At 37.5% G+C, this 27,517-nt stretch overlaps 1 protein-coding gene across 2 annotated transcripts in view; it reads right to left on the reverse strand.

Annotated features, from left to right (window-relative positions):
• The window catches only part of CDKAL1 (CDK5 regulatory subunit associated protein 1 like 1), a 376,852-nt gene that overhangs the window by 238,740 nt on the left and 110,595 nt on the right, over positions 1-27,517 (reverse strand). For both annotated transcript variants that reach the window (XM_418914.8, XM_004939622.5), the window contains 2 exons: positions 19,292-19,388; positions 12,763-12,811 (listed from right to left, as the gene is read on the reverse strand). In XM_418914.8, the coding sequence (XP_418914.3) occupies positions 12,763-12,811; positions 19,292-19,388 (146 nt within the window). The remainder of the gene's footprint in view (positions 1-12,762; positions 12,812-19,291; positions 19,389-27,517) is intronic.

Consider the following 27,517-nt stretch of genomic DNA (forward strand, 5'->3'; position numbering starts at 1 on the left):
TTCCAATCTAATGCTTCGTTAAGGAGTCACAAGCATGACACCATTTTATTTACTTGTATAACAAAAGTGATTGCATTATCATAGGTATAAAAATTGAACTAGAAGCAGAGAACATTCCTTTTTGTATTTCTTAATACTATGGTTTATTTGGAACAAAGCAGCTTATCCAGATTTTAAATATTCAATTGCTTTACCATGTTAAAACTGCATTTGGATTTATGGCTGAAAGTATAATGGAATAATTTGCATCATTCTCAAATATTCAGGCTTGAAAATAATAATCACCCCAAACCTAAAATTCATACATTTATAATTAAGAGTCAGATCACCATTCTGCATTTAAAAAAAAAGTGCAAGAAAAACCTGCCCTCCCCAACAAGTTATATTTCAGCAGTATCAGTGAAGCTTGATCTCTGAATTTGTGACAATTTCTTCACAACAAAGAATAACGTGAATTATTGTTGTCTAGTAAGAATTTAGGCCATGCTCTGCTTTCCCCATACTGGGAGAATTAATCAAAGAAATAAACTTTTTCATGGAAGTTCTGGAAAAAGAGGCTATGCAACTTATCTCAAATCTGTTTCAAATGTGTTAAAGGATGAAAAATGGAGATAATGACAGACCTATTCAGGAAGCACAACTTTATAATCCCCATTTTCTCAAGAAAATAGGCAGAATAAAATGCAGTAGTCTAGAAAATCCTACTAGCTCTGTCTTTTAAACGCTAGACAAGTTACCAGAAGCATCAGAAGCATCAGAAAAAATGTCTCCAGATATTTTCAAGTAAAATATAACTCACTAGGGTGCATAAGATCCAGCCTCTCTTAAAAAGAGGGAAGAAACTCCACCTAAGTTATCACCTCCTACATGGTCCACTGAATGGTTCACAACCTTGTACTGCATGTGGCGCTAAGGGACTTTGTTTAATAAGACTGGACAGGTAAGGTTGGTGGTTGGACTTCATCTCAAAGGTCTTTTCCAACTTATCTGATTCTATGATCACTTCACGCCCCCTTGCTAGATCAGAAGTGGCAAAAACACATCCCAAGCCAGTGCATCAGCTCAATCTGTCTACACCCTGAGAATCAAATACAATATTTTTGGGTGACATATGGCTACAGTTTTTCTCATATTCCTACTGAACGACACTAAATTTCACATTAATATGAGGCTGCAGAACCCATGTGTCACTTACATGTGTCAATATCCCTGTACTTTTCACTCCATACACAACAGGAGGAGCATAACCCACTAAAGTAATTTGTTTTGCAGACACAATAATAATTTAAAAAGAAAAAAAAAATCCTATTACAGTATTTGTGACCTTAAATTCTTTTTCCCTACTCTATACATTAACTATTTTGTTGCGTTCTAAATAGTCACTGAAGCATGTTTGCAATGTTATTGCTATTAATAAAGCATAACTTGATAAACACTGAATCCTTTTCAAATCCTGTAGGATCTTTTTCCCCCGTGTTTATGTCAAGAAAACTTAAAAAACAAAACAAAAACAAAACAAACAAACAAAAAAACACCTTAAAAACCTTTCAATACCTAGAATGGCGCAAAAAAGGAAAAGGCTAAACAATATCTTTTTTAAATGGTCTGAGCAGCATGAATCCCATACCAACATCAAGCATAGCAGAAAAAGCAGGAATTTCAAATCATTATCATTCATTATCTCTTTTCAAAACTTAGAATGAGATGAAACACTGCAATCAAGGTCTCCTTCACTCTGACCTAACAGGCCGCATAACAAGTTAGCTAAACAAAGCAGGTATCTCAAAGCTTAATTTTTATTTTTACTTTTTTAATGTTTAGTATAAAATCATTTTTGAAAACTGAGTTAATGACTGTTTAACTTCCATAACAATGAGTGCTCTATCTCAGATATTAAACACACCACTGCATTTTTTTTTGTTGTTGTTGGCTTGCTGAAAAATGCAAGCTTTGAATTACTGCTTCATGACAAACAGTGACTGATCATTTGGACAGGCTACCCAGACTGGTTGTGGAGTATCTCCTTCCCTGGAGATATGCAGAAGCTGTCTGGACATGGTTCTGAGTTACGTCCTCTGGATGTCCCTGACTGAGCAGGAGATTGGACCAAAAGGCCTCCGGAGGTGCCTTCCAACCTCTATCATCCTGTAATGCTGTGGAACAGATCTAGTCAGGCCACTCAGACCAGATGTGTTCATAGACCGGCCAAAACATTACAGTGCTATATACCTCTCCTGACAAAAAGATAACTTTTCTAATTTCACATAGTCTGTGAGCAAATACAATTATATTTAAAAATTGTAAAGTTTAATTAGAGATTCAAGTTGTGTTTCAGAGTAGATATTCACAAGTTAATTCATGCAGATTATACTAATCAAATCCTACTGACCAAGTCCAGTGAAGAAGCTTATAGAGTAGAATCACTCACAGTAAAACCATAAATGAAATCAAGGTAGAAACAATTTAAAATGAATCAGAGCTCTTCAATTTTAAAAGCTTGCTTGAAAACGAAACTCATTTTTATATACAAATCAGTGAATGCAATTCACATTTCTTGGCGTTGTTCCCACAGATGAGGTTGGAATGAATTAATCAGGGTATTAAATCCTATTGTTAGATTAAATAAAGACTTTTACATGTGTCAGTTTGATAAACCACTGTGCAGAACAGAAGTAGTTTCAAGGCATGTATTCTCACTTGTTAAAAGGGATACAAAGAAAATACCATAACATTAATGCTACATACATACATATACTTTTATTTGTAGGTGGTATGTGCTTCACAAGTGCAATAAGAGAATGACTGATCTTGAAACAGGATTATGTGAAGGGAACCGGTAACGGAATTTCTTTACCTTCGGATCATAACACTGAATATGCTCTGAACATCAGACTATTGGAATAGTATTTTGCCAGCTTAATACAAGGTTAAGTTAGGGGGAAGTGGCATGGTTTAGTCATTTTAATTAAACTTAACAACTGTCTATCAGTCTTGCAATTATCTTCCAGATCTTAACAGACATACTGTATTTAAAAAACAGCCATCTCCATTCAGTCCACAGGCTGGCGCCCCTCAGTAGCTGCTGAGAAATACTGCCTGCCTGACAGACAGAATAGGGCCCCATCCCTGGCAGCATTCAAGGCCAGGCTGGACGTGGCTCTGGGAGGCCTGGTCTAGTGGCTGGCAACCCTGCCCACGGTCAGGGGGTTGAAACTAGATAATCTCTGAGGTCACTTTCAACCCAGGCCATTCTATGGTTCTACAATACGATTCCATGATGATCTAGCGACGGTCCCTCCTCCATTCTGCACACCCTGTTGTAACTGCAGTGTGCCATTGAAACAGCTCCCAGACTGATACAGAGCACAGTTTCTTAGCTGTTGCCTTCAAGGTTAGGTGCAAATATCTGAAGGAGCTCAAGAACACAAGTGTAAAGAAAATCATCAAAGATGCAGGAAACTCCAGCCTTGGCAGTAACAATTTCTATTGTTTTCAGTTTGTTGTTACCCATTCTTTCCCTTTCCCAGTTACATGATTACATTTAGAGATTATTCACCATTTCCTGAAAGACACTTATTTTCCACACAACAAGGCTGCCAATGTACAATTGCATACCTCCCAGCTGTCTCTCACCAACCTGTTTGATCTTCTCCAGCATCTTGAGGAAAAAAGGACTAAGTACTATTTCATGTACTTTTGCACAAATTTCCTTCCACCATTACTCCATTCTTAATGCAGAGCTTCCTCTCCTTAACGCTAGCACTGGAAAAATGCACACAGGAGCACCATACCTAAAGAAGGCAGAAGAACTTATAGGGAAAGGAAAGAAGCAAGTAAGCCTAAAGAAAAACTAAAGAAGTGTAAGGAAGAACCAAAAGCAATGATAAAGATGGAAGAATCAAGTAAATATAAAAAGTGGAAAGAATTAGGAAACTTAAGCAAAAGTAAAAAAAAGAGAACCTTAAAGACAAGGAAGCCTAATAAGATCAGATAAATAATAAATGCGAATAAAGAAGAGGCAAATCAGGAGCCATTACAAAACTTTAATATCAAATTCAAGTAAGTTTTATTTACAGTCCTTCTAACTCTGCAGCTACTATGTAGAAAAAAGATATTTTACAATTTTGCAGAGGACTAACAAAAGATAGCACTTGAGACACAAGGATGCAACTCAAATTGCCTAACACACCATACAGCTAGCCTTGTTTGTTACTGATACTTCAGCCCAATTCTCTTACATGTGGACTTTAAACACAGTTGTTGCTTTAAACACAGACTTGTCAGCTGAGTTCGACTCAAGCCCTGGTTTACCTCAGGAGAATCAGCCCACTTGTGCCAATCTGCCACCTTTTCTGCCTGCCCTGAAGCAAAAACAAGCCATCCCACATCAGACATGACTGAATGCAAAGAAATCCTTGAGCTCCCCAGGGCAATCACACGCTGCCAGACAAGTGCGGAAACAATGACACTCACTGACTCAGGGCTTTACTGTGCTAATACTCCCACCCAAACCAGCATTAATTATGTAATATTCTTGAGTGTCATCCATGGGATTTTCTACCTCTAGTAAACTCAGGCAACAGGCAAAAAGGAAAAACAAACCCAGATGCAATATACATGCTCTGCCTCTGGCCTAGAAACTAATACAAATTACTCCTTTTACAGATCAGCATAAATAGGAACATTGTGCAAGTTTAGCTCCTTCTTCAACCTGTGTATGCAGAAACTGGATCCCCTTACAAGTCAGGGAATAATTCAGCCTAATGCTATCAGAATCACTGATATTTTCCCCATCCCCACGTCCAGGCACCACAGGAAAAAGCGCATACTCAGCCAAATGCCAGGTCCCATCAGGGTACTGATAGCAGATGGTAATTTGGCCAAGTCGCTACAACTTAGAGCTCTTTTATAAAGGGATTACCACACTGCACAGACTCAAAGAAAGCTGCAGATACTATTAAGCATATGACACACGTGATACTAACCTGAAATACGTGTATTTACTAAGCCCTGCACTGGGAATTAGCATATAATAACAATTCTGTTCCAGAAGACTCCAGAATTAGAGTGCCACGTGGGTGAATATAGGCTTTTAAAAATTTAATTTATTAAATAGAGTATGGAAGTTCACAATCTTTTTAAAAAGCTCTGTGGATGGCCTGCATTGCTAGAAACCACAGATTATTTTCTCTCTGTTAAACATAAAGTAGATTTTTATTGGTATTCATGCAATGTTTCATTCAATCATAGCAGAATCTGTAAGTATTAAAGTGGTAGAGTGTAACAAGTAAAACTGTAAACAAGATAACTACTAACAAGAAATTAATTCTTGTATAGAAATGTTATAGAGTGAAACTGTAAAGATATACATATATATACATAACTATTCAAGAAAACTATTTTTCTCATATCTGCAGTGCTTCCCTTTCTCACAGTAGAAGAACCTGCAGCGCACTATTAAGGCACTATTTTTTCAAGATTTAATAGCTTCACTCTATTCTGACGTCATGTGATGTTACTGGCTTTCTGAAAAAGCAATTTAATGTTAAATCTGCTAGGAACTCAAAACACTGGCTATAACCTCCAACAGCACAGAGGGACAATGCTAACTATCAGCTGCAGGAAGAGTTCCTCTGACCATCTATCCTCACCTTTCTGAAGAAATGCATTTGATCGGGATCAAGGACGCTGTTCAACACCTCAGGAGATTTGGGATAGAAGCTTGCAAAGAAAAAAATTTGAAACAGATGAAATAGACTGTATTCTGAGGAAAGGAAATATTGAAGGGCAAATTGTCAGAGTAAGATGCAGGAATGCAAGTAACTAACATTGAGAGGAGATGCAGTTTGAAAAAGAACAAAACACAACTTCGAGTGACAGGCTGAGAAGAACCTATCACTGTACGCAAAAGCAATCTTTTAGTTTCATCTCTACTCCTTTGCCATCTATTTGAACCCTTTCTCTAGATATTTAAAATGCGCTGATTTGAACACCCAATTTCTTACCACCAAGGAGTATTCTCCAGCAGAGCTGAACAGAGCTAACCATGAGCTGAGCTTTGTCAGCCAACAGAGCTGAGTCTAACCAATGTAAATAATACAGAAAAAGAGAAATGTTACAAGAGCATCATTCATTAGTCTGAAAACGAGTACATATGGGTCTGGAAGGAAAGTTACCTTTCCCATGCACATCACAGGCTCATGAAACAAAAAAAAATAATTGCTACTAGGATTTTCAGATCTGTTCCCCCCACTCTGCTGCTTTTCTTCTACCGAATCACTATTCACCTCCCACTCGGTTTCTGTGAAATGTTCAAGAAATAAAGAGACATTCATAACAGAGATAGCCAGTCAGTCACAATGGTTTTTCAAAAGCAAATAAAATATATATATATATATATATATATATAACATTCACATAAAATTCTGGATCACCTCACACACTTAATCGTCCCTCTATGTCCAAGAGCATTTGAACAGGCACAGCAATGGCAATAAACTATCATGTAAGTGTCAGGGAAGGAAACCTACTGTCTAAGCAAATAACTTTTATGGTGAGTTCCCTTATTATGAATGCTTTACAAAAGCAATTCACGTGTGTCTTTGCAGAATTTTCTCCATAATTTCTTAAGATTTCTCATTGTGCTCTGTTTCTTTAAATTGCATTATAAAAACTAAGCTCTCTGAACTGATGCTGGCACGGTTCATCATATTACTCTTTTGAATTCATCTCACAGAGGCTGAATTTCTCATACATCATACTACTCCTAAGCAGTCAGAAACATGAAATCAAAATTCAAGCCAATGCTCTTGTAAAGCATTCAGCTGAATGAAGGCACCTTCATTAAAAAATAGTAAGGTTAAGATAATACAGGTTGGGGTCTTCTTAAGTCAATGTTCACTGTTAAAGTAATACTCAAATCAAAAGAAGACAAAAATACTACTCGTTTTAGGTAATAACACTCTTCCCCTGCACAAGGCTGATGAATTAGATTTTAACAAATATATATATATATATATATATACATATACATACATATATATATATATATATATATTTGGGTTTATATAGGAAGAGCTTCAAAACTACTGATCCACAGACAGTAAGGAAGAGATGGACAGAGTGAAGACTTCAACCTTATTAAGCTGCTAACCCCAACTATTAATACACACAAATTGGTGATTCCAGATCTTTTAAATGATTGTCATTTCAACACTATATCTTCAAGCTATGATTCTATGTACTGCCTGCAGGAAACCTGGTTTAAATGTGCCTCACACCTCTTGCAAATTTTTTTAGTTTGTACCATTATTTTTCAATAATTTCAGTTTGAAAAGCAGCTCTCATATCACCAGATAGAGTTCCAAATGTAACAGTGTGTACAGGGTGCAGATGCCCAGGCACTGGCAAGGTAAGCTACAGGTCAGCCGCTGTGAGAAGAGACCAGGGGCTGTCCAATGCCATTCACAGATAGTTGCAGTCAGCTCCAGCAGGCCCAGCTCAAGACACAGCTGAGTGTGTCAGCCAAACCAGTGATATCTCTGGAAAAACATAGTTTAGAAAGGGTAAAAAACAATGCACTTAGTGAGGGAATAAGTGAGAGAAACAGCCCTGCAGCCACCAAGGTCAGGACAGAAGGAGGACAGGAGGTGCTCCAGGCACATAGCAGAAATTCCCAGCAGCCCAACAGAGGCCCGTGGTGGAGCAGGCTGTCATCCTGCAACCTGTGGAGAACAGGAGAGCAGGCAGATATATCCTGAAGAAAACTGCAGCCCATGGAGAGGAGCCCATGCAAGAGAAGGTTTTCTGGCAGGAACTGCTGGCCCACAAGGGACCCATGCTGGAGCAGTCTGTTCCTGAAGGACAGCACCCAGTGGAGAAGATCCACTGTGGAGCAGTTCTTGAAAAAATGGCACTTGTGGGAAGGACACCAGAGTGGAGCAGGAGAACAATACGAGGAGCAAATGGAAGAGAAGAGCTGTTAAGGGCTGACTGTAGCCCCCATTCCCCTTCCCACTGTGAGGGAGGCAGGAGAGGAGCAGCAAACGAAGAGAAGTTGATATCTGGAAGAAGCAGGGGCAGAGGGAAAGCTATTTTTAGTTTTGCCCTTATTTCTCACTATCATACTCTATTTTTAGTTGGCAGTGAGTTAATTTTCCCCAAGTCTAGTTTGCCCTTGACGACAATTGGTATGTGATCTCCTTGCCCTTAACATGATCCATGAGCTTTTCCATCTTATTTTCTCCCCCGGTCTGCTGAGGAGGGGGAATAAGAGGGAGATTGGGTGGGGATATGGCAGCCAGCAAAGGTCAACCCACCACACACTGAAATAAATAAAACAACCGATCCAAAAACATCCCCTTTTTCTACGTGCTTTCAAAGAATTACAGAACCATGGACTCAGTGAGGCCATTACCCTGCCTCTGACCCTCCTCGAACGGCAATTAGGCACAAACAAGTCAGTTTCCTGACTGGAAGCCAAATAATATTTTTTTCTCAGGAAAGAACTCCTGATGCCTACAATTTTTATTCCTCATTTGGCTCAACATCAGCTTCTTAAGTAATCGTAACTCTTCCCACTATCACAGAAATTGAGGAGACAGTATTTTATCTACTGTTATCGGTGGATTATAATGAAAATAAGTGGCACATAAAAATACTACTTTAATATGCTGGCATTCATATACATACCTCGCATACATACACGTAAGGTATGCAATGTAATCTATATATAAGACAGGTACCATCTACCTCCTCATGTTTGTAAACTGACACAACTAACATAATGACTAAGTATATGTGGGCAATTTAATAGACAGTAAATACTGGTTAATGTTTAAACTGGGAATGGATGGGCAACTTCACCAGACAGGTCAACGTGACTGAAATCAAGAAAGGTTACATGGAGTATAAAAGGTTTGACCCTGAAGTAATTTCCTTTGGTTGTTTTTAACAATCAAATCTAATGACCCATTGTAAACCTCTGTTTTGTGAAAACACTAGACAGACACAACACAGACTAAACTCAATTCAGTCTGCACCCCTCCTCTCCCTAAGGCCTAAGCTAAAAGCAGACTGTATACAAATGCTCCAGCTCCATGTTTCCCCCCACAGACAGCTTCAACATGAGCTTTAGCAGCTAGTGTGCCTCGAATGGAAGGTGGAAAAAGCTTCAAATCCACAAGGGCCTACATTTAAAACCAAGAAAAAAAAAATCTACATTAAGATTTTAAAGTTTCTCCCAAATACCTTGAAAAGCTTTGAAATTCTGAAGTCTTATTTAATAATGGAGCATACATCAAATACAGTCAAGTTTTCTCCTATCCCAGACAATGCAACTGCTTAGTAGCCCTCTCCTAACATACAGTGCCATCATAACATGTTACCAAGAAACTAAGCATGTGAGTGGAAATAGGATGCCTCAATGATGTAAAATAGCTGCAATTCAGGCTTAAGATTCGGATAATGTGCAGATGAAGCAAGTTTCACTAAACTGTTAAAATTAGAGCCTTGCACGATGAAACGGGAAGACTGACATGTTCCAGCTATATTTTTGCAGATAGCACTGTGAGAAAAAGTTAATTCTAAGGCTGAGATCAAATTCATTAATTTAGTTCCTTGAAATCTAGGATTCTTCTTAGTAGGAAATATAGAGATTTCAGGTTTTGGCAATATAAGCTATTAAAAAGTACCTGAAGATGCCTTTAGTTAAAATACATCATAGGACACCTTATAAACCAGGCATAACCTGCATGTAAATACTGCACACTTATTTCAGAAGATCACATTTGGAAATTACAGTTTCAAAATTTACCTAATAATCAGAGAATTCAAAAGTTTCATAGAACTCGTTATAAAACTCATGGTAATACAAATATGAAGCATCACAGAGTTTCTTGAGAATTCTGTTCCTTATAACACGAGCAACCAAAAGAAACATGAGCATCCTTCTATTCCATTTTCTGATGAAGCAGGACAAAAAGGTAAAGTCACATAAAAGTGTTTATGAGTAAGAGGAGAGTTGGGAGCCAGTAATTATGCTATAAGGTAAACACTACCATGAAAATCTACTTCTTGAATTCATCTCTTGAATCAGCACAATGACACTATTCTGAAGAGGGTTTTCTGAATATGAATTTAAGACAGAGAAAGAAGAAACACCATCATATTTCATAGAAAGTGCTTTGAATAATTTTGAAAAAGTAATTTTGGGGGAGCAATACAGTAAGCTTTCAACTAAATCCAACAGGGTACATTTTCCTTGGAAATGAAAAAGAAAATTATAATCATGAAAAAAAAAAAGAAGAAGAAATACAACAGAATAGAGGGGAAGCAGGTTTGTTTTTGGTTTTATATATATATATATTTTAAAGGTTTCCTTTTTGTGAATTGTGTACTACAAAATACAAGTGTCCACAAAAAATCTACAGCAGTCCTTAAAAAATGGGAACCTAAGGAAAATCAAACCTTAGAAATGGCAACGCTGATGATCACCAAGGAATCTAGACAGAATATCCAGACAACTTGTGTAGGCACATTGATCTACACGTACAGATGCCCTGTAGGGTGCAGATACTATGTGGTTTAAATTTATTCAGTTTAAATAGTAAAAATATTTTAAAGCCACACTACAAGAGTAAACTGCCTATATAACCTACTGATTTTCTTACAAAAGGACAGGTGAAGGAAATTGTATCATATAACTGTGACAAAAATCCAACTAAAATGTCGGCTCTCAAGTCAAAATTTATATTTAATCTACTGTCTCACACCACACCCTCCTCTGCCTCCTCAAGATATCCTGGGCTTCAGAAGTTATTACTAATGTCATAGAGTTTAGAAGACAGGGAGCTACATTTCATTTGGTTTGACATACACTTATGTAAACCCCTACCATGGATCTATTTTAAAGTATAAGGCATTCTTAACAGTCTTGTTAACTGTTGAATTTTACTTCACTTAGATAATGAAAGTTCCAAGTTAGAATCATTTATAATACGTGGGGACAAATAGCTTCAAATTCCTCTTTATTCATGGAAGGTGATTTCCAGTTCCACAAACTTACCCATTATCTTTAAACAAATTGAAATGAACAAAACACAAAGAAGTAAAAGCTTCTAGTTTTAACAGCTGGCCTTTGAAAAAGCAAAGCTTTATCATACCTTATGACTACAGTCAATTTGCTACCTCTCTTTCAAATAGAAATTTTGGTTTTGTTCATTTTTTCAGAAATCCTGTGTTCCATTGTCTTCTGAGAAATCCGTGAAGAAATTGGCACCACGCATGGAATTCAGCAGCCCACTTATTCCGTTTAATTCAGATCACTTACACTAAGCTAGAAAGGAACATAAATCTTACCCAAAAGCTACAGTTTAATTTAAAGCTTACGTGTCAATTAAAATTATGCTACGTTATTTCCCAGAACTTCATCAATATCTAAAATGAAACCTTAAAATCAATTCAGTGAAACACATAATTTTTGGAATTGCTTTTAGATTGATTGTCTTCTTTCCTGTAATAAAATATTCAACCACAATAACCTGAGAAGCTATGTTATCAGAAAAACAGTCATGTTCTGAATTTGTATAAATATTACAAAGCACACTTTTGTAAAGGGAGGGCATACTGACTCAGGTTGTCTTCTTAATCCCTGAAGAATAAATACAATTGAGGAATATTAGACAGGGATCTGAAATACTGTGCCGCTGCAAAAATCACTCATTATTCCCATCTTCAACACATTGTGAAGAACACCAAGATGCTTCTGAGGAAATAGCTGTGCACATTCAGTATGAGGACACTAAATATGTTTCTTCTACAATGAGCTGTATGGAAAAAAAAATAGATGCCAGAAGGAAGAACTGTGAAAATTTTGCAAGTACATGAAGAGTCCATATTTCATTTCTAAAAGCATTTGAAGTACTGAAAAATCTTACTAGAAGCCTTACAACACAGCATCATTTCTTAACAGAAGCTTTTTTTCCTCTGAGTTTTTTTACACTGTTTTTTACATTTTCATGTTGTACTTCAAAACAACATAGTCCAGCATTGAAGTTACAGGGCCACATTCTGTAGAGCAGACATTTGTTTATATTCAAAGTACAGCCAGTTAAACTAAAGCCTGTAATTTAAAGCTTCAAGGAACAGTAATTTTTATGGCCTGATAAATAATGGAGACAAACTTAGGTAACCCAGAAAGATCCAGACAAATGTATTTATTTAATAGTAAATGTTTACTGGTGAGACTGCAGAAACAATAATGCCTTTGCCCCCCTTCACTGCAAAGTGCTGTATGTACACACACATTAAGGCAGCCAGAGAGTACAAGGAACACAGTTACAAAAGAACATTAAACCAGAGGATAATTTATCTGTCCTGCTGAGGAAAGCTCGGGGAAGTGGGCCAAAACATCTGAAAAAAAGAAAAAAGGAGAGGACCAAACATAGGAAAGCGGAGACAGAGCACTGAATTAAGATGGAACAGAAACTTTATGCAATACTCTACATCCACCTACACTGATGAAACTTAAATGGGTTCCTGAAGTCTCCTTGGGATCGTTTACTTATGAATCCAACAAGCCACCAAGCTCCTTTCAGAAAATCTCTGAAATTACTAAGCACACATGGCACAGTACAGCACCATCCAAACATTTAGTTAGAAGAGAAAGCAAAGATTAGGTCAGTAAAGAACATAACAGCATTTCTGCTAGCTAATGCTTACATCTTACAGACCAGCTGCAAATATTTCAAGTGTAGTGCTTACCTTTAATAGTTTCCTCCACAACTTCTACTACACGATCTATCTGCTGAACCTAAAAAAAGTCAGAAGGTCAATATCTAAGTAGTGAGAAATTGGATTTTCTTTATATAACTCTTCCCTCAAAAATGTGATCCTATGGTTTAAGTGAAAGCAAACACTGGGGCTACATTTTTAGCCATTTCTTTTCTGTGCATCTTGTCTCTTCTGTAAGAGTCCCAAAAGAAACTTTAAAACTCACCACCTGACTTAACCCAATTTCTGTTCTCAAAAACAGCAACCCATGAGTTAGGCAGAAGTCATCAAAAGGACATGAGAAGGGTACTCTGTGGGCTCCTGGTGAGAGAGACCTTCAAGCCTTAACTACTGCTTGGGATCCAACTGGCCGCTGCAAGGCCACAGTCACTTGGGCAGCCAGCACCCAGGTGGCTCCATCAGCATCAAGACCAGAACAGAAAAAGGGAGAGAACAGTGTAAGAAGCTGAGGATATTGTGAGGCAGGGGAGAAAAATAACAAGGAAGTATTGCAGGGGAAAGACAGTGGATCATGAGAAGAAACTAAAACATTGTTCTCATGGTTAAGAGAACACAACGCTGTCCTGGACACAGAGCAGTCAGTGACTGGAAATGGCAGGAAAAGTCTTGACGTTCTTCATAAGATAGAGTAATATTTCCCAAACATGGCAAGACATCTCTAACAAAGATGACAGATTTATATTTTAGTGTTATATCTGCCTAAATGCACTCATAATAGTTCAATCATTTCTTATTAGATATTCTTCAAATAAAGTTAATGATCTATACACAATACTGTATGTAAAGTAGAAAGAAACGGCATTAACACTGTAAGATTAAACACTCAAATTCTAAAACTTGAGATTTTTCCTACAACTTTTAACCAAAGTATTCTACATATTCTATATAGCCTACATATTTTATGCAACATCTACTAGATGTATATATATGTTTACATACAATACAGGAGAACAACATGCAGAAAGTCCTACTTTGTACATTTATATTAGTTCAGAATCTTTTCCACAATACTGACTCTAAAATACTGTTTTTCTCAGCTGTATAATAATGAAATTAGATTTAGAATGACTTTTGCACTCATTTCCTCGGAGGTTTTTATTTGATTTGTTGAAAAGCACCAAAATACAAGTTACACAGGCTTCAAGAGCAAAACCTGGTCTTCAACAAAGTTCCTTGAAACTTGCATAACTTGCATCAAAGCTACTAAGTCTCTGTGCCCATACAGCACTGTGCTTATCATTTCCTGTAAACAAACGGCTGCATAACCATCTCCATTTCACATCTATTTTCCAATGAGTCCAACAGCAGCTTTAAAAAAGATTATCTGTATTTGTTGTCTGATCTAGAGATCCACATGGAAGTCAGTGGGAGCGTGTTCCTTTTCTTGTCTTGGTGCTAGATCAAGTCCATATTATTTTTTTTTCTTTTGAAATACAACCTTTTCAAAACACAAAGCTCTGCCACTAAACAATATATAATAACATATATATATAATGTATATTGATTATGAATTCTAAAAATTCGGTTATTAAAAATATCACTAATGACATTTTAATGTTCTTACATACTATGTATATTTACATCCTTTTCTGAATTGCAAGCATTCATATTATGGACATTATGCCTACATTTATAGAAATGTATAATTTCATAACTAAAACACATACAAGTATTTATGTGGAACGTGTGCATATTTCCATACTTGTCTATATGAGGGCTGCTCCAAAAGTAATACCTTCTATTTTATTATGCTGGCCCACAATATCTAAGGCGGATGTCAGTGGTATGGCAGTGAGGTGGTGGTACGTTTCAGCAGTGGCGACAGCAACAGTGGGTCACCTCCCCTGGTGCAGACTTTTATACGCACAGCATACAGGCTCTTATTCATTACTGGCAAAAATGTGTAGCTATTGGCGGTGACTATGTTGAAAAATAGTGTTTTTGTAGCTGAGATTTTACTCTACCAGAGTTATTGTGCTCTTTGTATCTGTTGTAGTTTCCATAAAAATAAACAGGAGGCATTACTTTTGGAGCAACGTGCCTACATCTCTTTTATATACACAGATGCAAGCTTAAAAAAAAAAAATTATGACCTAGGACACTTACATATGGATTTCTCTGTTAAATTTTAAACGAGCAACTTAAAAGCAGAAGTGTATACATTTACAATTACAAGCACAGATATATAACACAGTCTCTGTCAAACACATTGCCTAAAATATTATTGCCACATCTTGATCCTAAGCTGTTTAAGTTCATAATCATTGTAAAACAAAAGAAATCTCAGTGGTTCAAAACCTGAACCAACTCTATAATTACTTTCTGTATTACACATCAGGGGAATTTTTGCATAGCCCTGAACCCCCTGTTAAATAAAACAGGGAAAAACAGTGTGTCGTATTTTCATTTTATTGGATAAATTAAATTATTCTCAATGTGCCTGTCAGGAAGACACTTCATGAAAGTAATTAAAATTATTCATCTTGGAGATAATAAGAACTGCAACCAGGAATGGATGCTTATTCTGCCTTATATGTTATTTCCCACATTACACATTTTTCATTTGTAATTGCTGGAAACTGTTGGGCCAAAGTGCTCAGGTGCTAAAAATGAAAATAATGAATGCTTTCAAACTTCACGTAAAATATCTCAGTAAAAGTGGAGTGAGAGAAGGAAAGTGTTTGGGGCAATCCTATTTGGGAAAAAAAAAAGAAAAAAAGAGGAGAAAAAAAAACCCACAGGAAAATTAATAAAAAGGAAACTACACGAAGTAATGGTAGTGAATTTCTTTGGCTATGCAGAGCGCCGTAGGATTCCTTTAAACACATCTCCACATCTCACTGATGTTATAGAGTACCTTCTTCAGAAATGAGTGGCAGCAAAAGTATCCACAAACCTTCCTGAGCAGAGACTCAATCATGTCTCCAACACGCATTAAGAAGTCCATCAAGCATGGAGACAAAGCTCTTCTTAATGCATGAAGGGCATAGACACCACTCCTCAACATTTCTTTGCAGCGAGTCCAAACAATCTGAACCATCAGTACTGGAAAAAGGTACCTTACTGCTGGATATAGCACACCATGTAGTGTAGTGTTAGATATAGCACTACATTTATCTCTGCAAATTGCACAATCTTTTTCCAATAAAAACATCCACAAGGAGGATTTTTTTGTCCACTATATACGGTTCTCCATTAGGATTTGAGTAGAACAAAAGCTAAGGACTGACTGGAGCAGACAGTTCAGCAGGAATACAGGGGGAACAAAGACAGATGCAGAAATCTGGGCTGAGTTGGATACAGAACAGAGGCAGGGGTAGGGCCGAAGGGATAAAGAGGTAGCCAAAGCAGGAAACCAGCCAGAGAAAAAGCAAAGAAGGGTGTTATAATAAAGCATGATGCCTGAGCTGAAACAAAAATCAGGAAGAATCTTTGAGCCTTTCTCATGCAATCTAAGTTAGGCATTAGTACAGTTCAGAAATTACATTTACCCAACTCTCAGGGTCACAAGGAAAACATGAGGTGATCCATGCTGGGGCTGAAGCTACAGACCACTGCTGAACACTCGAACACAAGCCAGCCACAGTCCAAACCATTCACCTCTCAATTTACCCTACCACTCCTGGGAGACAAGCTCCAAGCTCTCTGACTGAGCCCCAGCAATTAGCTAGGAGACTACATAAACCTACACACTGTCTGTCTGTCATCAGAGAAAGTCCCCCAGCTCCCTTTGTACTGTCATTATCACATTCAACAGATGACTGCTAGATGTAAACAGCTCAAAGACATGCTTGTAATGCGCTATGTCTGCAATCTTGCATTAGGTGATTTGTGAGAGCAGGCAGACGTGTCTTTGAGGATGGTCACGCAAATTCTTCCAAGTGCTCAAGCATGATCTGAGTGGTCTCAGAAGCAGTATTAACACCTTGAAACTGTTTTGCAAGACAAACTGGGAAAAAAGATCCAGTAATCTCTGAATACACTTAACAGTAGTTAAGCGAGAGGTTGCATATTTACCAGCAATTTTGTACTAGACAGAAATCAGCGAATCTCAGAACAACATTATCTAGGGAAGTGTAACCAGGCACCTAACAAGCAGATTAAAGAAGCTCATTCCAACAGTCTCTTCAAGAAAGTGCCAAGACTGCGTGAAGACACTGCAATGTCATGTGGGAAAACAAAGCAATAGGACCTTGTCCAAGACTTAGTAAAATAAAGACTTTTATTCAGCTTAATATGCTCATTAAATTAAGAACAGAAGCATTTTGGGGATCAAGAGATTTGAACCAATCTCCTTCTGAAGTCATAGGACCAGGAGAAATGATTTTCAGATGTCCCTTACAAGGGTCTTTCCTGAATGCCTCATTGCACTTCTCTTGGAGGCTGCAGCTATCAAAAAATAGAGTGGTTGTTAAAAAAAGCAATTCATGAAAGTCCAAAACCTTCTGAGAGACACACACTATCTTTTAATGGAGTCTGCGACATGGGTACGTGGGTATCTAAGACACCACAGAAACATTGGCTGGTCCATGCTGCACCACAAAAGAAGCTGCAGAATCATTTGGTCCAATGATGTATTGCAAAAGAGATGAGAATGCTTAAGGCTTCCCAGAAATCTCCATGATAAATGAAAGGTTATTCATCTTCTCACCTCTTAATACAACCCAAAATTAACTTTGGAAGGAGTCAGCTGCAGGAAACATATTTACAGCAGAAGCATGTTGCCCCCTGCCAGTTGTTACGGTGCAGATGCTTTTGGGAGTTACGCCAGTGCCTTTTACGTGACATCTCTTCTGGTCCCATTTTAAGAGGATTAAATCCTCCAAAGTGAGCATTTCAACTTCTTCAGAAAATACCTCTTAATGTCAGACTTCAACTTTTTCTACTTCAGAAGAGAGCCCCTATCAGGTGATAAAAAGAAAATATGGATGAGGCTGAGAACAGGCCACGGGAAAGGGGCAGCAGTACCTCGCCTGCGCAGTGAGAGGCTGCTGCAGATACAATCACTATCTGGACTCAACTGCTTGTGAGCGCCCTGAGACCAAACATAAGCATCAAAATTGCCTGCAGTAAAACAACATTTATTCTTCACCTGGTACATGGAATCACAGCCTACGCAAAGAGATCGTGACACACTAATTTATAACTAGGTAAGATACTTTTTATCTCTGTCCTCATGCATGTGAGTATCTTCATATTCACTGTAATGAACAATCACAGGTCACAAAAACCCATAAAAACCATTCACCTTTTGATTTTCCTTTCCTACCCTGTTGCACAGAGTAAGTTGGTATCTTAGAGATGATAAAGCACCACAGTTTCATTGCACATAGTGCCATGGACATATTGTTTCCTCTTCTGAACCGTAACTATCAATACATTGTCATCTGTATAAATCAATGTAGCATTTTACACACCTTGAGTATAATTTCTGGGCAGTGAGTTAATTTATAGGCAAAAAATGTACCTAAAAATGCAGCTGGAAAGAAAAAAAGATACAACATTTTGGGTGATGGTAGTTACGAAAGTGAATTCTTTGGAATGTTTTGTTGCTGTTCCTTTAAAATCTCAGTTTCAACCTGATTTCATCACACTGAAGTGGAAACACATGGACCTTTCCATGTTCTTAGCATGTGAAAGATGATGTACAATCATCTACTCTAATTCAACATAATACAGTACAACTTCACTCTATAATTCACACATTGAATCCAATGACAGTGTTTCAACTCAAATGTGCCTTTTACGAATTAATCTAGTTTTGCTCTAAAGCTTCAAACAATGAAGAATCGTATCAAGATTGTGCCTCATCTCCCTGATTTTCAGGAATATTCTACAGAATTGATTCAATTAGATGGCATTACCACATTTCAAAGGATACTGAAAGCACTAGCTGAACTATCCAAAAGACATAAGGTTATTTTTTCAGGGCATAACCTGGTTACTAACAACTCAGTCACTGATGGATTTAACTCTTCAGATTGCCCCAAATTTAAACAAAATGATCACTTTTGTTTGTCATTCTGCTTGAAAGAATGAAGTAAAAAGAAATAAAAATAAAAATAAAAAAAAACACAAAAACATCAAACCTTCAGCTGTGCCCATGTAACATCTACTCAAGTCCTTTGCCAGTCCTGCACTGATTCTACCAAAGGGTGTATTATTTTATTTTATTTATCTTAATGCAAACAAACTGTGATATTTTAAACAACGTGGCAATGGCTGTTTTCACCTCCCTTTCAGCTACAAATGGCACTGAAACTCATTTCTGTGAAGAGCATCCATTTCCTCTGACCCCTCATCCCACAACCAGAACAAATCACTGTGGATGTAAAAAGGCTTAAGTACTTTATAACAAAAGCAGACAACCAGAGGTACTAATTTTCTCTACTGCTTTTTTGAGGAGAAAGTCAACCAGACAACTAAATGTATACTAATGATATTGGCCTATGAAAACATTTACAAAAATCTTTTGTTTCTAATTGATAAAGATACATACCCCTATAATACTCAGGCCTTTGAGGTAGTCCTGACGAGGTTGGGCTTGTGGAACACAGCCTGCTAGAACCACTTTCTTGTTCGCCTCTTGGGCTTTCCTAAATAAAAAAGACAGGCTGTGTGTTAAGATTTTGAAAACTGATAATAACATTCTCAATTCAGAAGCAATTTGTATGTATGTGAACCTCAGAAACAAAACAAACCACTACAACAAAAGAACTCTACGCCACGGTTTACGATACAACATGTGGTCAGTTTGTGGAGTATCTACAGAGAGCATTACCACTGTACACCCTGAATGGCAGTACCATTTCAAAAGCCCTAATCAGAGGTATATTATATTTGCCACAATGACAGCAAATAATCTTATCAAGAAAGACAGGATAGAGATATTGAGTGTGACTCAAGAGAAGTCACACAGAATACAAGTGATATCCTATGCAGACAGGACCCACTAGTTCAGGACATAAGCATCTATTTAGTACCAATCAGAAATGACCAACTGCATTAGTCTTCTCAATCTGTATTTAAAAATTAAGAAAAAAAATCACATTAAGCATTTTCAAGCTTTAACTGCTTGTATTTGGCAGATAAATGTTTGTGTCAATGTTAACTACAAAATCCCTAAGCTTTGGCACTATCTTAGCACTTAGTGGAAAACTAAAACATTACGATTAAATAACACCATCCATTTCTTTAGCAATACTTTGACTTACTTTAAATTCAACACCAAGTATTAAGCTATCAATGAATCTTAAAAATGAACACAAAACTATGATGCAAAACTTTCTTATGTTTATTGAACTTTGAAGATCATTCATTAACATATCAACCCATTAACAATTACTGCATCTTTGCCAACAAGTTGACCAGAATTACAGGGAGGGCATTAAACTAGGTTCTGTAGGGGCAGAGGATGGAGATCTGAGCAGGAGCAAAGACTCACGCATTGCTGATGCATTCAAAATCAAGAAAACACTTCAGAAATGCTACAAGGGAATTAGGGCTTCCTCGTCTCAAAAGGTGGCAGGATCAGCAGCCAGAGTGAAGCAATTCTCTAATGATGCATGGGCAATAAACTGGAGGAGTTGGAAGTCATATTGTAGTTTTCCAGATGCACGATAATTGCTATCAGAGAAATGTGGTGGGGTGACTCATAACAACTGGACTGCTGCAATGGATAGCTACAAACTGTTCAGAAGGGAGATGCAAGGGAGAAGAGGTTATATGTAATAGGAAGGACTGACTGCTTGGAGCTGTTGTGGGAAAATAGCAATGGGACTCTTTATCAGGGAGTGCTGTGACAGGATAAGGGGTAATAGCATTAAATTGAAAGAGGGTAGATTTAGATTAGATATTAGAAAGAAAATCTTTACTCAGAGGGCGGTGAGGAACTGGAACAGGTTCCCAGAGGTGTTGTGTATGCCTCATCCCTGTGGGCATTCGAAGCCAGATTAGATGGGGCTTTGGGCAACCTGATCTGGTGGGAGGTGTCCCTGCCCAGGAAGGCAGGTGCAGTTGGTGCTAGAAAATCTTTAAGGTCCCCCCCAATTCAGACTATTCTGTGATTTTATAATAATGTGCAAAACAGTGAGGAAGAGGAGAATTGAATAATTTTAGCAGATTGTCTAGGTCTGACATGTCAATTGCTCTAAGAACTGCCATTCAAGTTGTTGTGTGTCTTATCACAACATGCCAGACTTCTGCCTAACTGCAATCTCTTAAATCCAGCAATAGGTAAACTAATTGTTTACTGTTACATTAAAATAGTATAAGTCCTATCATCTCCTTTTTCAGAAAAATTCTCTTATTCAAAATACTCGATTGCGTATATGATTGTATACTCTTTGGCTTGTTTGAGCTGCCACCAAGCTGAATGCAGCAGAGAAAGTGATGTTCAAAATGAACAACAAAGATTCCACATTGAATACCTGGAAATCTCCAGCAGATGCTAATTTAATGAAGAAAAAATTAAAAGCTGGACTGGTACTACAAATAGTTATGCTACTGAGTCACAATTTTCACTTTGTAATCATAATATGGAAAATTTTATTTACAAATTATAACTCAGATGAAAAAAAATCTCATATGAATACAGGAACTGTAATAATATAGATCACAGGTTATCTTGCCAAATGTCTTGTGTGCAGCTGCGCTAAAAATGAGCTATTTCAAAGGAACAAATTAAATATCCTATAAACAGATAAGTGTGAATTAACATGAAAATGTATGACACCTATTACCTTGCATCTAATATAAATGCAGGTAAACATATCTATAAAATTATCCATTTTCTTTAAAAAGAAATTTCAGGAAATCTTCAGATATTCATCATACAGAGCCTCACTGATCCTCTACTTGCATGCTATGATATTCAATATAAATGCAAATCCTTTAACATATCCACAGAAATTTTATCAAGGAACAAAACTACAATGAAATGCTAATTTAGCATGTTTCTTAAGCAAGGAATCTAGTAATTTTTCTCTAAAAACAGCTAGCTTTTATTTCAGTGGTAAATACTTAAGGTTTCTGAAAAAACTTCAATAGAGGTCACCTACTTCTACAAGTTTAAAAAAAAAAAAAAAAATCTACTTCATGCATTACCTAAAAATGTCACATACCACAATGTGACACTCCACTTGCTCAGGAAAAAAATGACTACTTACATGGTCTAACAGACTCAACCTAATGCCTCAAGGCAAGACAATAAGACCTGTCTCCAGCAAACATCGCACACATCCCTAAGTAACTGTGCATCTGGTGTAATCTGCTGCTAGCAGCCATCTTCTCCATCTACTTGAAAGTCTGCAAGCACTACAGAGGAAAAAGCTTTTATTCAAGTCTTTTTATCTGAGGAAAAAAAAAAAAATAACAACGTTTCCCTTGACAAATTAAATGGCATTTTAATGTTATTTCATAGCTTTAACATTTTGCCTTTTCTTCTGGGACTATAACTGGAGTTATGGGGTAGAAAGTTAAACCGATTATTCTTCCTAATAAGAACTGCACTCATTTAACTGTTTCTTAAAGTTGTACAGGTCTCTAAAGAATAAAGAATTTTGTACAGTGAGGTTTTTTTTTTTTTTTTGGTTTTTTTTTTTTTTTTTTTTTTTTGCTTTAAAGTGCAATTAAACAGAAATGTTAGAACTAAATTTCCAGTCATAGCCAATTTTCATTGCATCCATAATACACTGTACAGTCAATGAACTCCACCATATAGGATAAACCACTATAAGGAAATCATGAAAATGGTGGTGCCATTTTTCAAGAAACCACTTCTCAAAATATGCACTAGTGCCATATTGCTATCTCCTTTTAACATTGTTTAATGAGCCTGTTCTTTTTAACAAAATCCGATAAAAACTATTCTTTAGAAATCTAGTTAGCACAGCAACTGTATTAGAAAAGCTTTTATCCTTCAAAAAACATGAATTGTAATGAGAATAATATCTCATGGAACCTACTAGAGACATGAATAAACATATCCTCCCTTTCAGACACCTTTCATATTTTTCAGTTACACAATCCTTTCCTTGAACTTTCAATTTAACTGTATTAGCATGTGTTTTCTAGAAATATATTCTTCTCCAAAATTTACTTGCAAGTCATATAATATGAAGAGAAATTTAATTAGAGCAATTCTGTTTTGAAGAAAATAATTACTCTAGCTACTTCCAAAGTGATGGGCGTGGAAAGAAACAAATGAGAAAAAAAACAGAGGTATGAAAACAGTAAGACAGAAAACAGAAAACAGTAATGCAGTAGAAAACTTGTAAGAGATTAGCAGTGCATTCACAGATTATCCTTCACCAGAACTCACAGAATCAAAGGGGCTGGAAGGGATCTCAAGAGGTCACTGAGTCCAACCCAAGTGCCAAAGCAGGTTCCCTACAATAGGTCACACAAGTAAGCATCCAGATGAGTCTTGGATATCTCTACAGAAGGAGATTCCACAGCCCCTCTGGGCCACCTTTTTCAATAGTTTCAGTGTTCTATCACTCTTATCATAAAGACATTCTTCTGCATGTTTGCATGGAACTTCCTATGCTCAAGTTTTAGGACATTGCTCTTTGTACTATCACTGCCCATCACCGAAAAGAGCCTGGCCTCATTCATTTGCCTTCCATTTCCTTTTAGATATTTATAAACATTAACCAGCTCCTCTCTCCGTCTTCCTTTTCCCAAGTTGAACAGACCCAGGTTACTCAGCTTTTCCTCATACAAGAGATACTACAGGCCCCTAATCATCTTCGTGGCCTTCTGCTGGACTCCTTCTAAGAGATCTCCGTCTTTTTTGAACCGAGGAGTCCAGAACCGGACACAGTATTCTAAATGTGGTCTCACCAGGACTGAGAAGAGGGGGAGGATCACCTCCTCAACCTGCCGGCTACACTTTTTTTAATGCACCCCACAGTACCACTGGCCTTCTAGGCCACACTGCTTGCTCATGGTTAACCTGTTGTCCACCTAGGTTCTTCTTTGCAGAGCTCCCATTGCATAGATTTAGTCATTTCAATTATCCTTGTACCATCACATTGAATATTTTCTGTTACCTGCTTCTTCTTCCCCCCCCCCCCCCCCCGCCAACCAAACTCCAAGATGTAACTATGGTGGAGAGAAGCTCCTTCCCTTTTTATGTGGATGGCAATTTACATTATCAGGAACTGGTTAAACTGGAATATTCTGTTCATAATTTTATGCAAGTAAGGAACTATGGTTCCTTTTCTATCACTTTCTTTGAGCTCCAAGAAAATTTGGTCACTAACATGACATGGATGAAGAAATGACTACTACCCTCTCAGAAAAGCCACCCATAGCAGCCTGATTCATGAGCCATGTCTATATAGCAACCCTGCTGGATACAGTGGGAGATGGTGCAGAAAGCCATATGACTTTCTTGTAACTCATAAAGCAACCAACACTCCACATCCTTTTATGCGGGGAAGCTTTCCAGTCACTCTTCCCCAGGCCTACATCACTCTGTGAGGTTGTTATGACCAAGCGCAGTACCCAGCATTTGGCTTTCTAGAATGCCATACCACAGGCCTTGGCCCATGGATTGAGATTGTCCAGATCACTCTGCAGAGCCTTCTATGCTCACACAGATCAACACTCCCAACTAACTTGATCCTGTCTGCAAACTTACTGAGGGTGTACTTGATCTCCTCATCTAGATCACTGATAACGCCACAAACTATATGAATACAAAATCAAATAAATAGTAACAAACTCATGCTTTTCTCCACCAAAATTCATTGTTGGTGAAATTAAATAATGAAGACCTCTTTTAACAATGAGTAGAAAGCTGCTTGCAGCAGAGGCACTCTGTAGTAGCCAAATACAAGTCAGAGAAGGAAGGAGGACTCTCTAGCAAAAGCAACAAATTAGCAGCAAAAGCGCTTTACAGTAAGCTTATTAAGCTTTATGTTGATGATAGTCAGAAATTGTAAAATAATAAGAGAAATTATTTGTACGATAAAGTACAATGGGAAATATCTTTGTTCTCTGAAACAAAACTGGAAAGGCAGATGACAACTGACTCTACCATCAAGTAATTTTTTTTATATCAATTAGTTATTTCTACCAAACACAGCTTCTCCTCACTCCTGACCTCAATTTCTGCGCCAGCACAGAATCGGAAACTTTCAGTTTAAGGTGCATAGAATTTAGTCAACTTGTGCATTTAACCTATATAGTCCACTCATGTCATTCTCATGCCTTTCTATCACACAAAATCCACATTACCTCTTACCAAGTATTCCTAAAAGCTGTGAAGGCATAAATTAGCAGGAAGTTTGTGCCTAAAAAGCTCCAAAGACAGGCATGAAATAATATATGGAAAAGTTTTGCTAAGACAGCTCTCTGGCTTTCTATGGTATGATCTGGGTATATCGTGAGATAAATCTGCCAAAGGTTATAAGAAGTAAAACAGGAGCATACTACTTCCCAGACAGTAAAAATGATGATGTGATGTCTCTGGGGAAAAAAAAATGCTATTTGGCTAAAGATTCATTTCTGTGAGAGATCTTCCAACTGTCTCATCTGTTGAATTAATCAGTAGGAAGCCGTAAGTTCTAAGGAGAGTGCAACACCACTGGAATTAAAAGATGGTGCCTGCATAGCATCTGGAATAAATTCCTGAAAATCCATAAAATCACATGGCTATTTTATGTTTGAAAAATTATGAGCAGTAACTGTGATGCTACAGGCATCGAGCCAAACTAACGCTACATTACTACCCAAAGGCTTGCTTCCCATCTTTGCTGTCAGCTGCTTCCTTCCTCCAACTCCAGTCCATCCTCTTTCTCATTTCTGGCCATCTAGATTCACTTTCTCTTTGCTCCAAGCTCTGCAGCTCAATGGACCCTTCCATGGTCTCATTTAAGTCACTGATATAGGAGAAAGCTATGGAATTGAGTGTGGCTTTATTATTATTTTAATTCAGTTTAATCAGCTCACACAAGAGGGGCAGCACTAGAGCCACAGTGACGGTAAAGGGAAAGTTGCTGGGAAGACAGCAGAAAAAGGAGGACATAGGAACCCTCATTTTGTCTACAGTGAGCTTGATGCATCATATGCAATATTCCAGTTGGGTGGCAAGACACTGAACAGGTGAATAAAAAACAAGAAGGATGTAAGAAATTCTCATACAAGTTGTGCTTTCTAGTTTAGAGGCAGACCCATAATCAAAGTAGTTTAGAAAATAAGAGGAAAACTTGTCAATATTATGAATGAGAGTACTGTTAAAATTATCTTCTAAGAACGGTTCAAATCTACTTAGGTCTGTCAGCTTCCTTGTACATCTCCACAGTCATCAAAGAACTACTAAATTTTGTGGGGCATACGATGGCCTCAAGTTTACTTGAGCATGTTGATACTCATTACTGAAGTTAACTAAATTGCTTTTGAGTACTGACCTCTAGAAAAGCAACCGTTCAGTTACTGTGATGCATATCCTGAATTGTTTCCTTTGGCAAAAACTATCACGTAACACCTGAACAATCCAGGTGAAAAATAACTTGCAAGTTATCCTCGCAACAAAAGCAAATGTGTATTTTGTCAAAATATTTCAGAAGAGACAAATGTTTGCTCCAACAGACTCAAAACTGAGATTCTAAAGATGTGTTCAAAGAAAAGAAAAATAAAATATCCATCACAGCAGATGTGAAATGTCAGCTCTAAGAACAATGGCAAGTTTGACTCAAAATTCACATGCTATGTACCATATTTTTCCCTAAGATTCTGGGAGTGTCCTCTCAGATACATGGGGAAGAAAAAAGTACTCTGTGCATTCAGATATTCACAGTATCTGCACCAATAGTCTTTACATTTTTTGCATCTCCCCTATTCTCAGAAACAAACTTATCTGAACACAGTACTCAAGACTTCTGCTTTTCATGAGCACAACAGATCAATTCTGCTTTTTACGGCAGACACATGCATTACACTCCACACTGATGGGTTAGCAGCTGCTTCCAACCTCGAGGGAGTTCCCTCAATGCAGCTTAGTGTATTAGTTCTGATACCTCGGTTAGAATAGAAACTTGCTTCCATCCACCTATAGCATGCAAGGGATGCAACTGCAGGTGTACCGAAGAAAAGCAACAACAGAAATAAGCAGACATAATTGAATTTAGCATGGTGGTTTGCCCTCTGGTATTACTTGCATGTTTAAATTTGTCACAAAAATAGTATCTGCAAAGGTAATGCTTTCGATAATCAATATTTTAACTACATTGGGATTGGAAAAAAGAGAAATTCATTATATTTATATTATTATTACTTCATATTATGTACATGAGACGCTAAAACCCCCAGTAGCAAATGTTGCACTTCAGACATCCTCAATACTAGGTACCTTCTATTCTCACCTTTCACATCACACCTTTAGCTCTCTGCTTACAGTACCTGTAACTAACTCTGAGTTTCATTAAGGCACTGAAGTTCTGCTGATCCTGCCTGGCAAAAGGAGAGGCTGTTGGTAACCACACCAACAGGGAAGTGCTGGAGATGGTAAATGCTGAAAGTATCTCAAAAAGAAAACTGCTGGCTCATGAGTATCTTTGAAGCTTCAGGTCCTTCAGCGCATCTGCAACACATTAAGGTTCTAAAAAATACTTCATCATCTCTCTATAATTCCAGTTTCATTTTACCCTTTCTTCAGCAAGGATCTAAGGAAATTCATGTTGAAATTCTTTTCAGAAGCAGCAGAAGTAATTCCAAA

The sequence above is a fragment of the Gallus gallus genome, chromosome 2 (genome assembly GCF_016699485.2).
Source record: "Gallus gallus isolate bGalGal1 chromosome 2, bGalGal1.mat.broiler.GRCg7b, whole genome shotgun sequence".
Taxonomy (NCBI): Eukaryota; Metazoa; Chordata; class Aves; order Galliformes; family Phasianidae; genus Gallus; species Gallus gallus.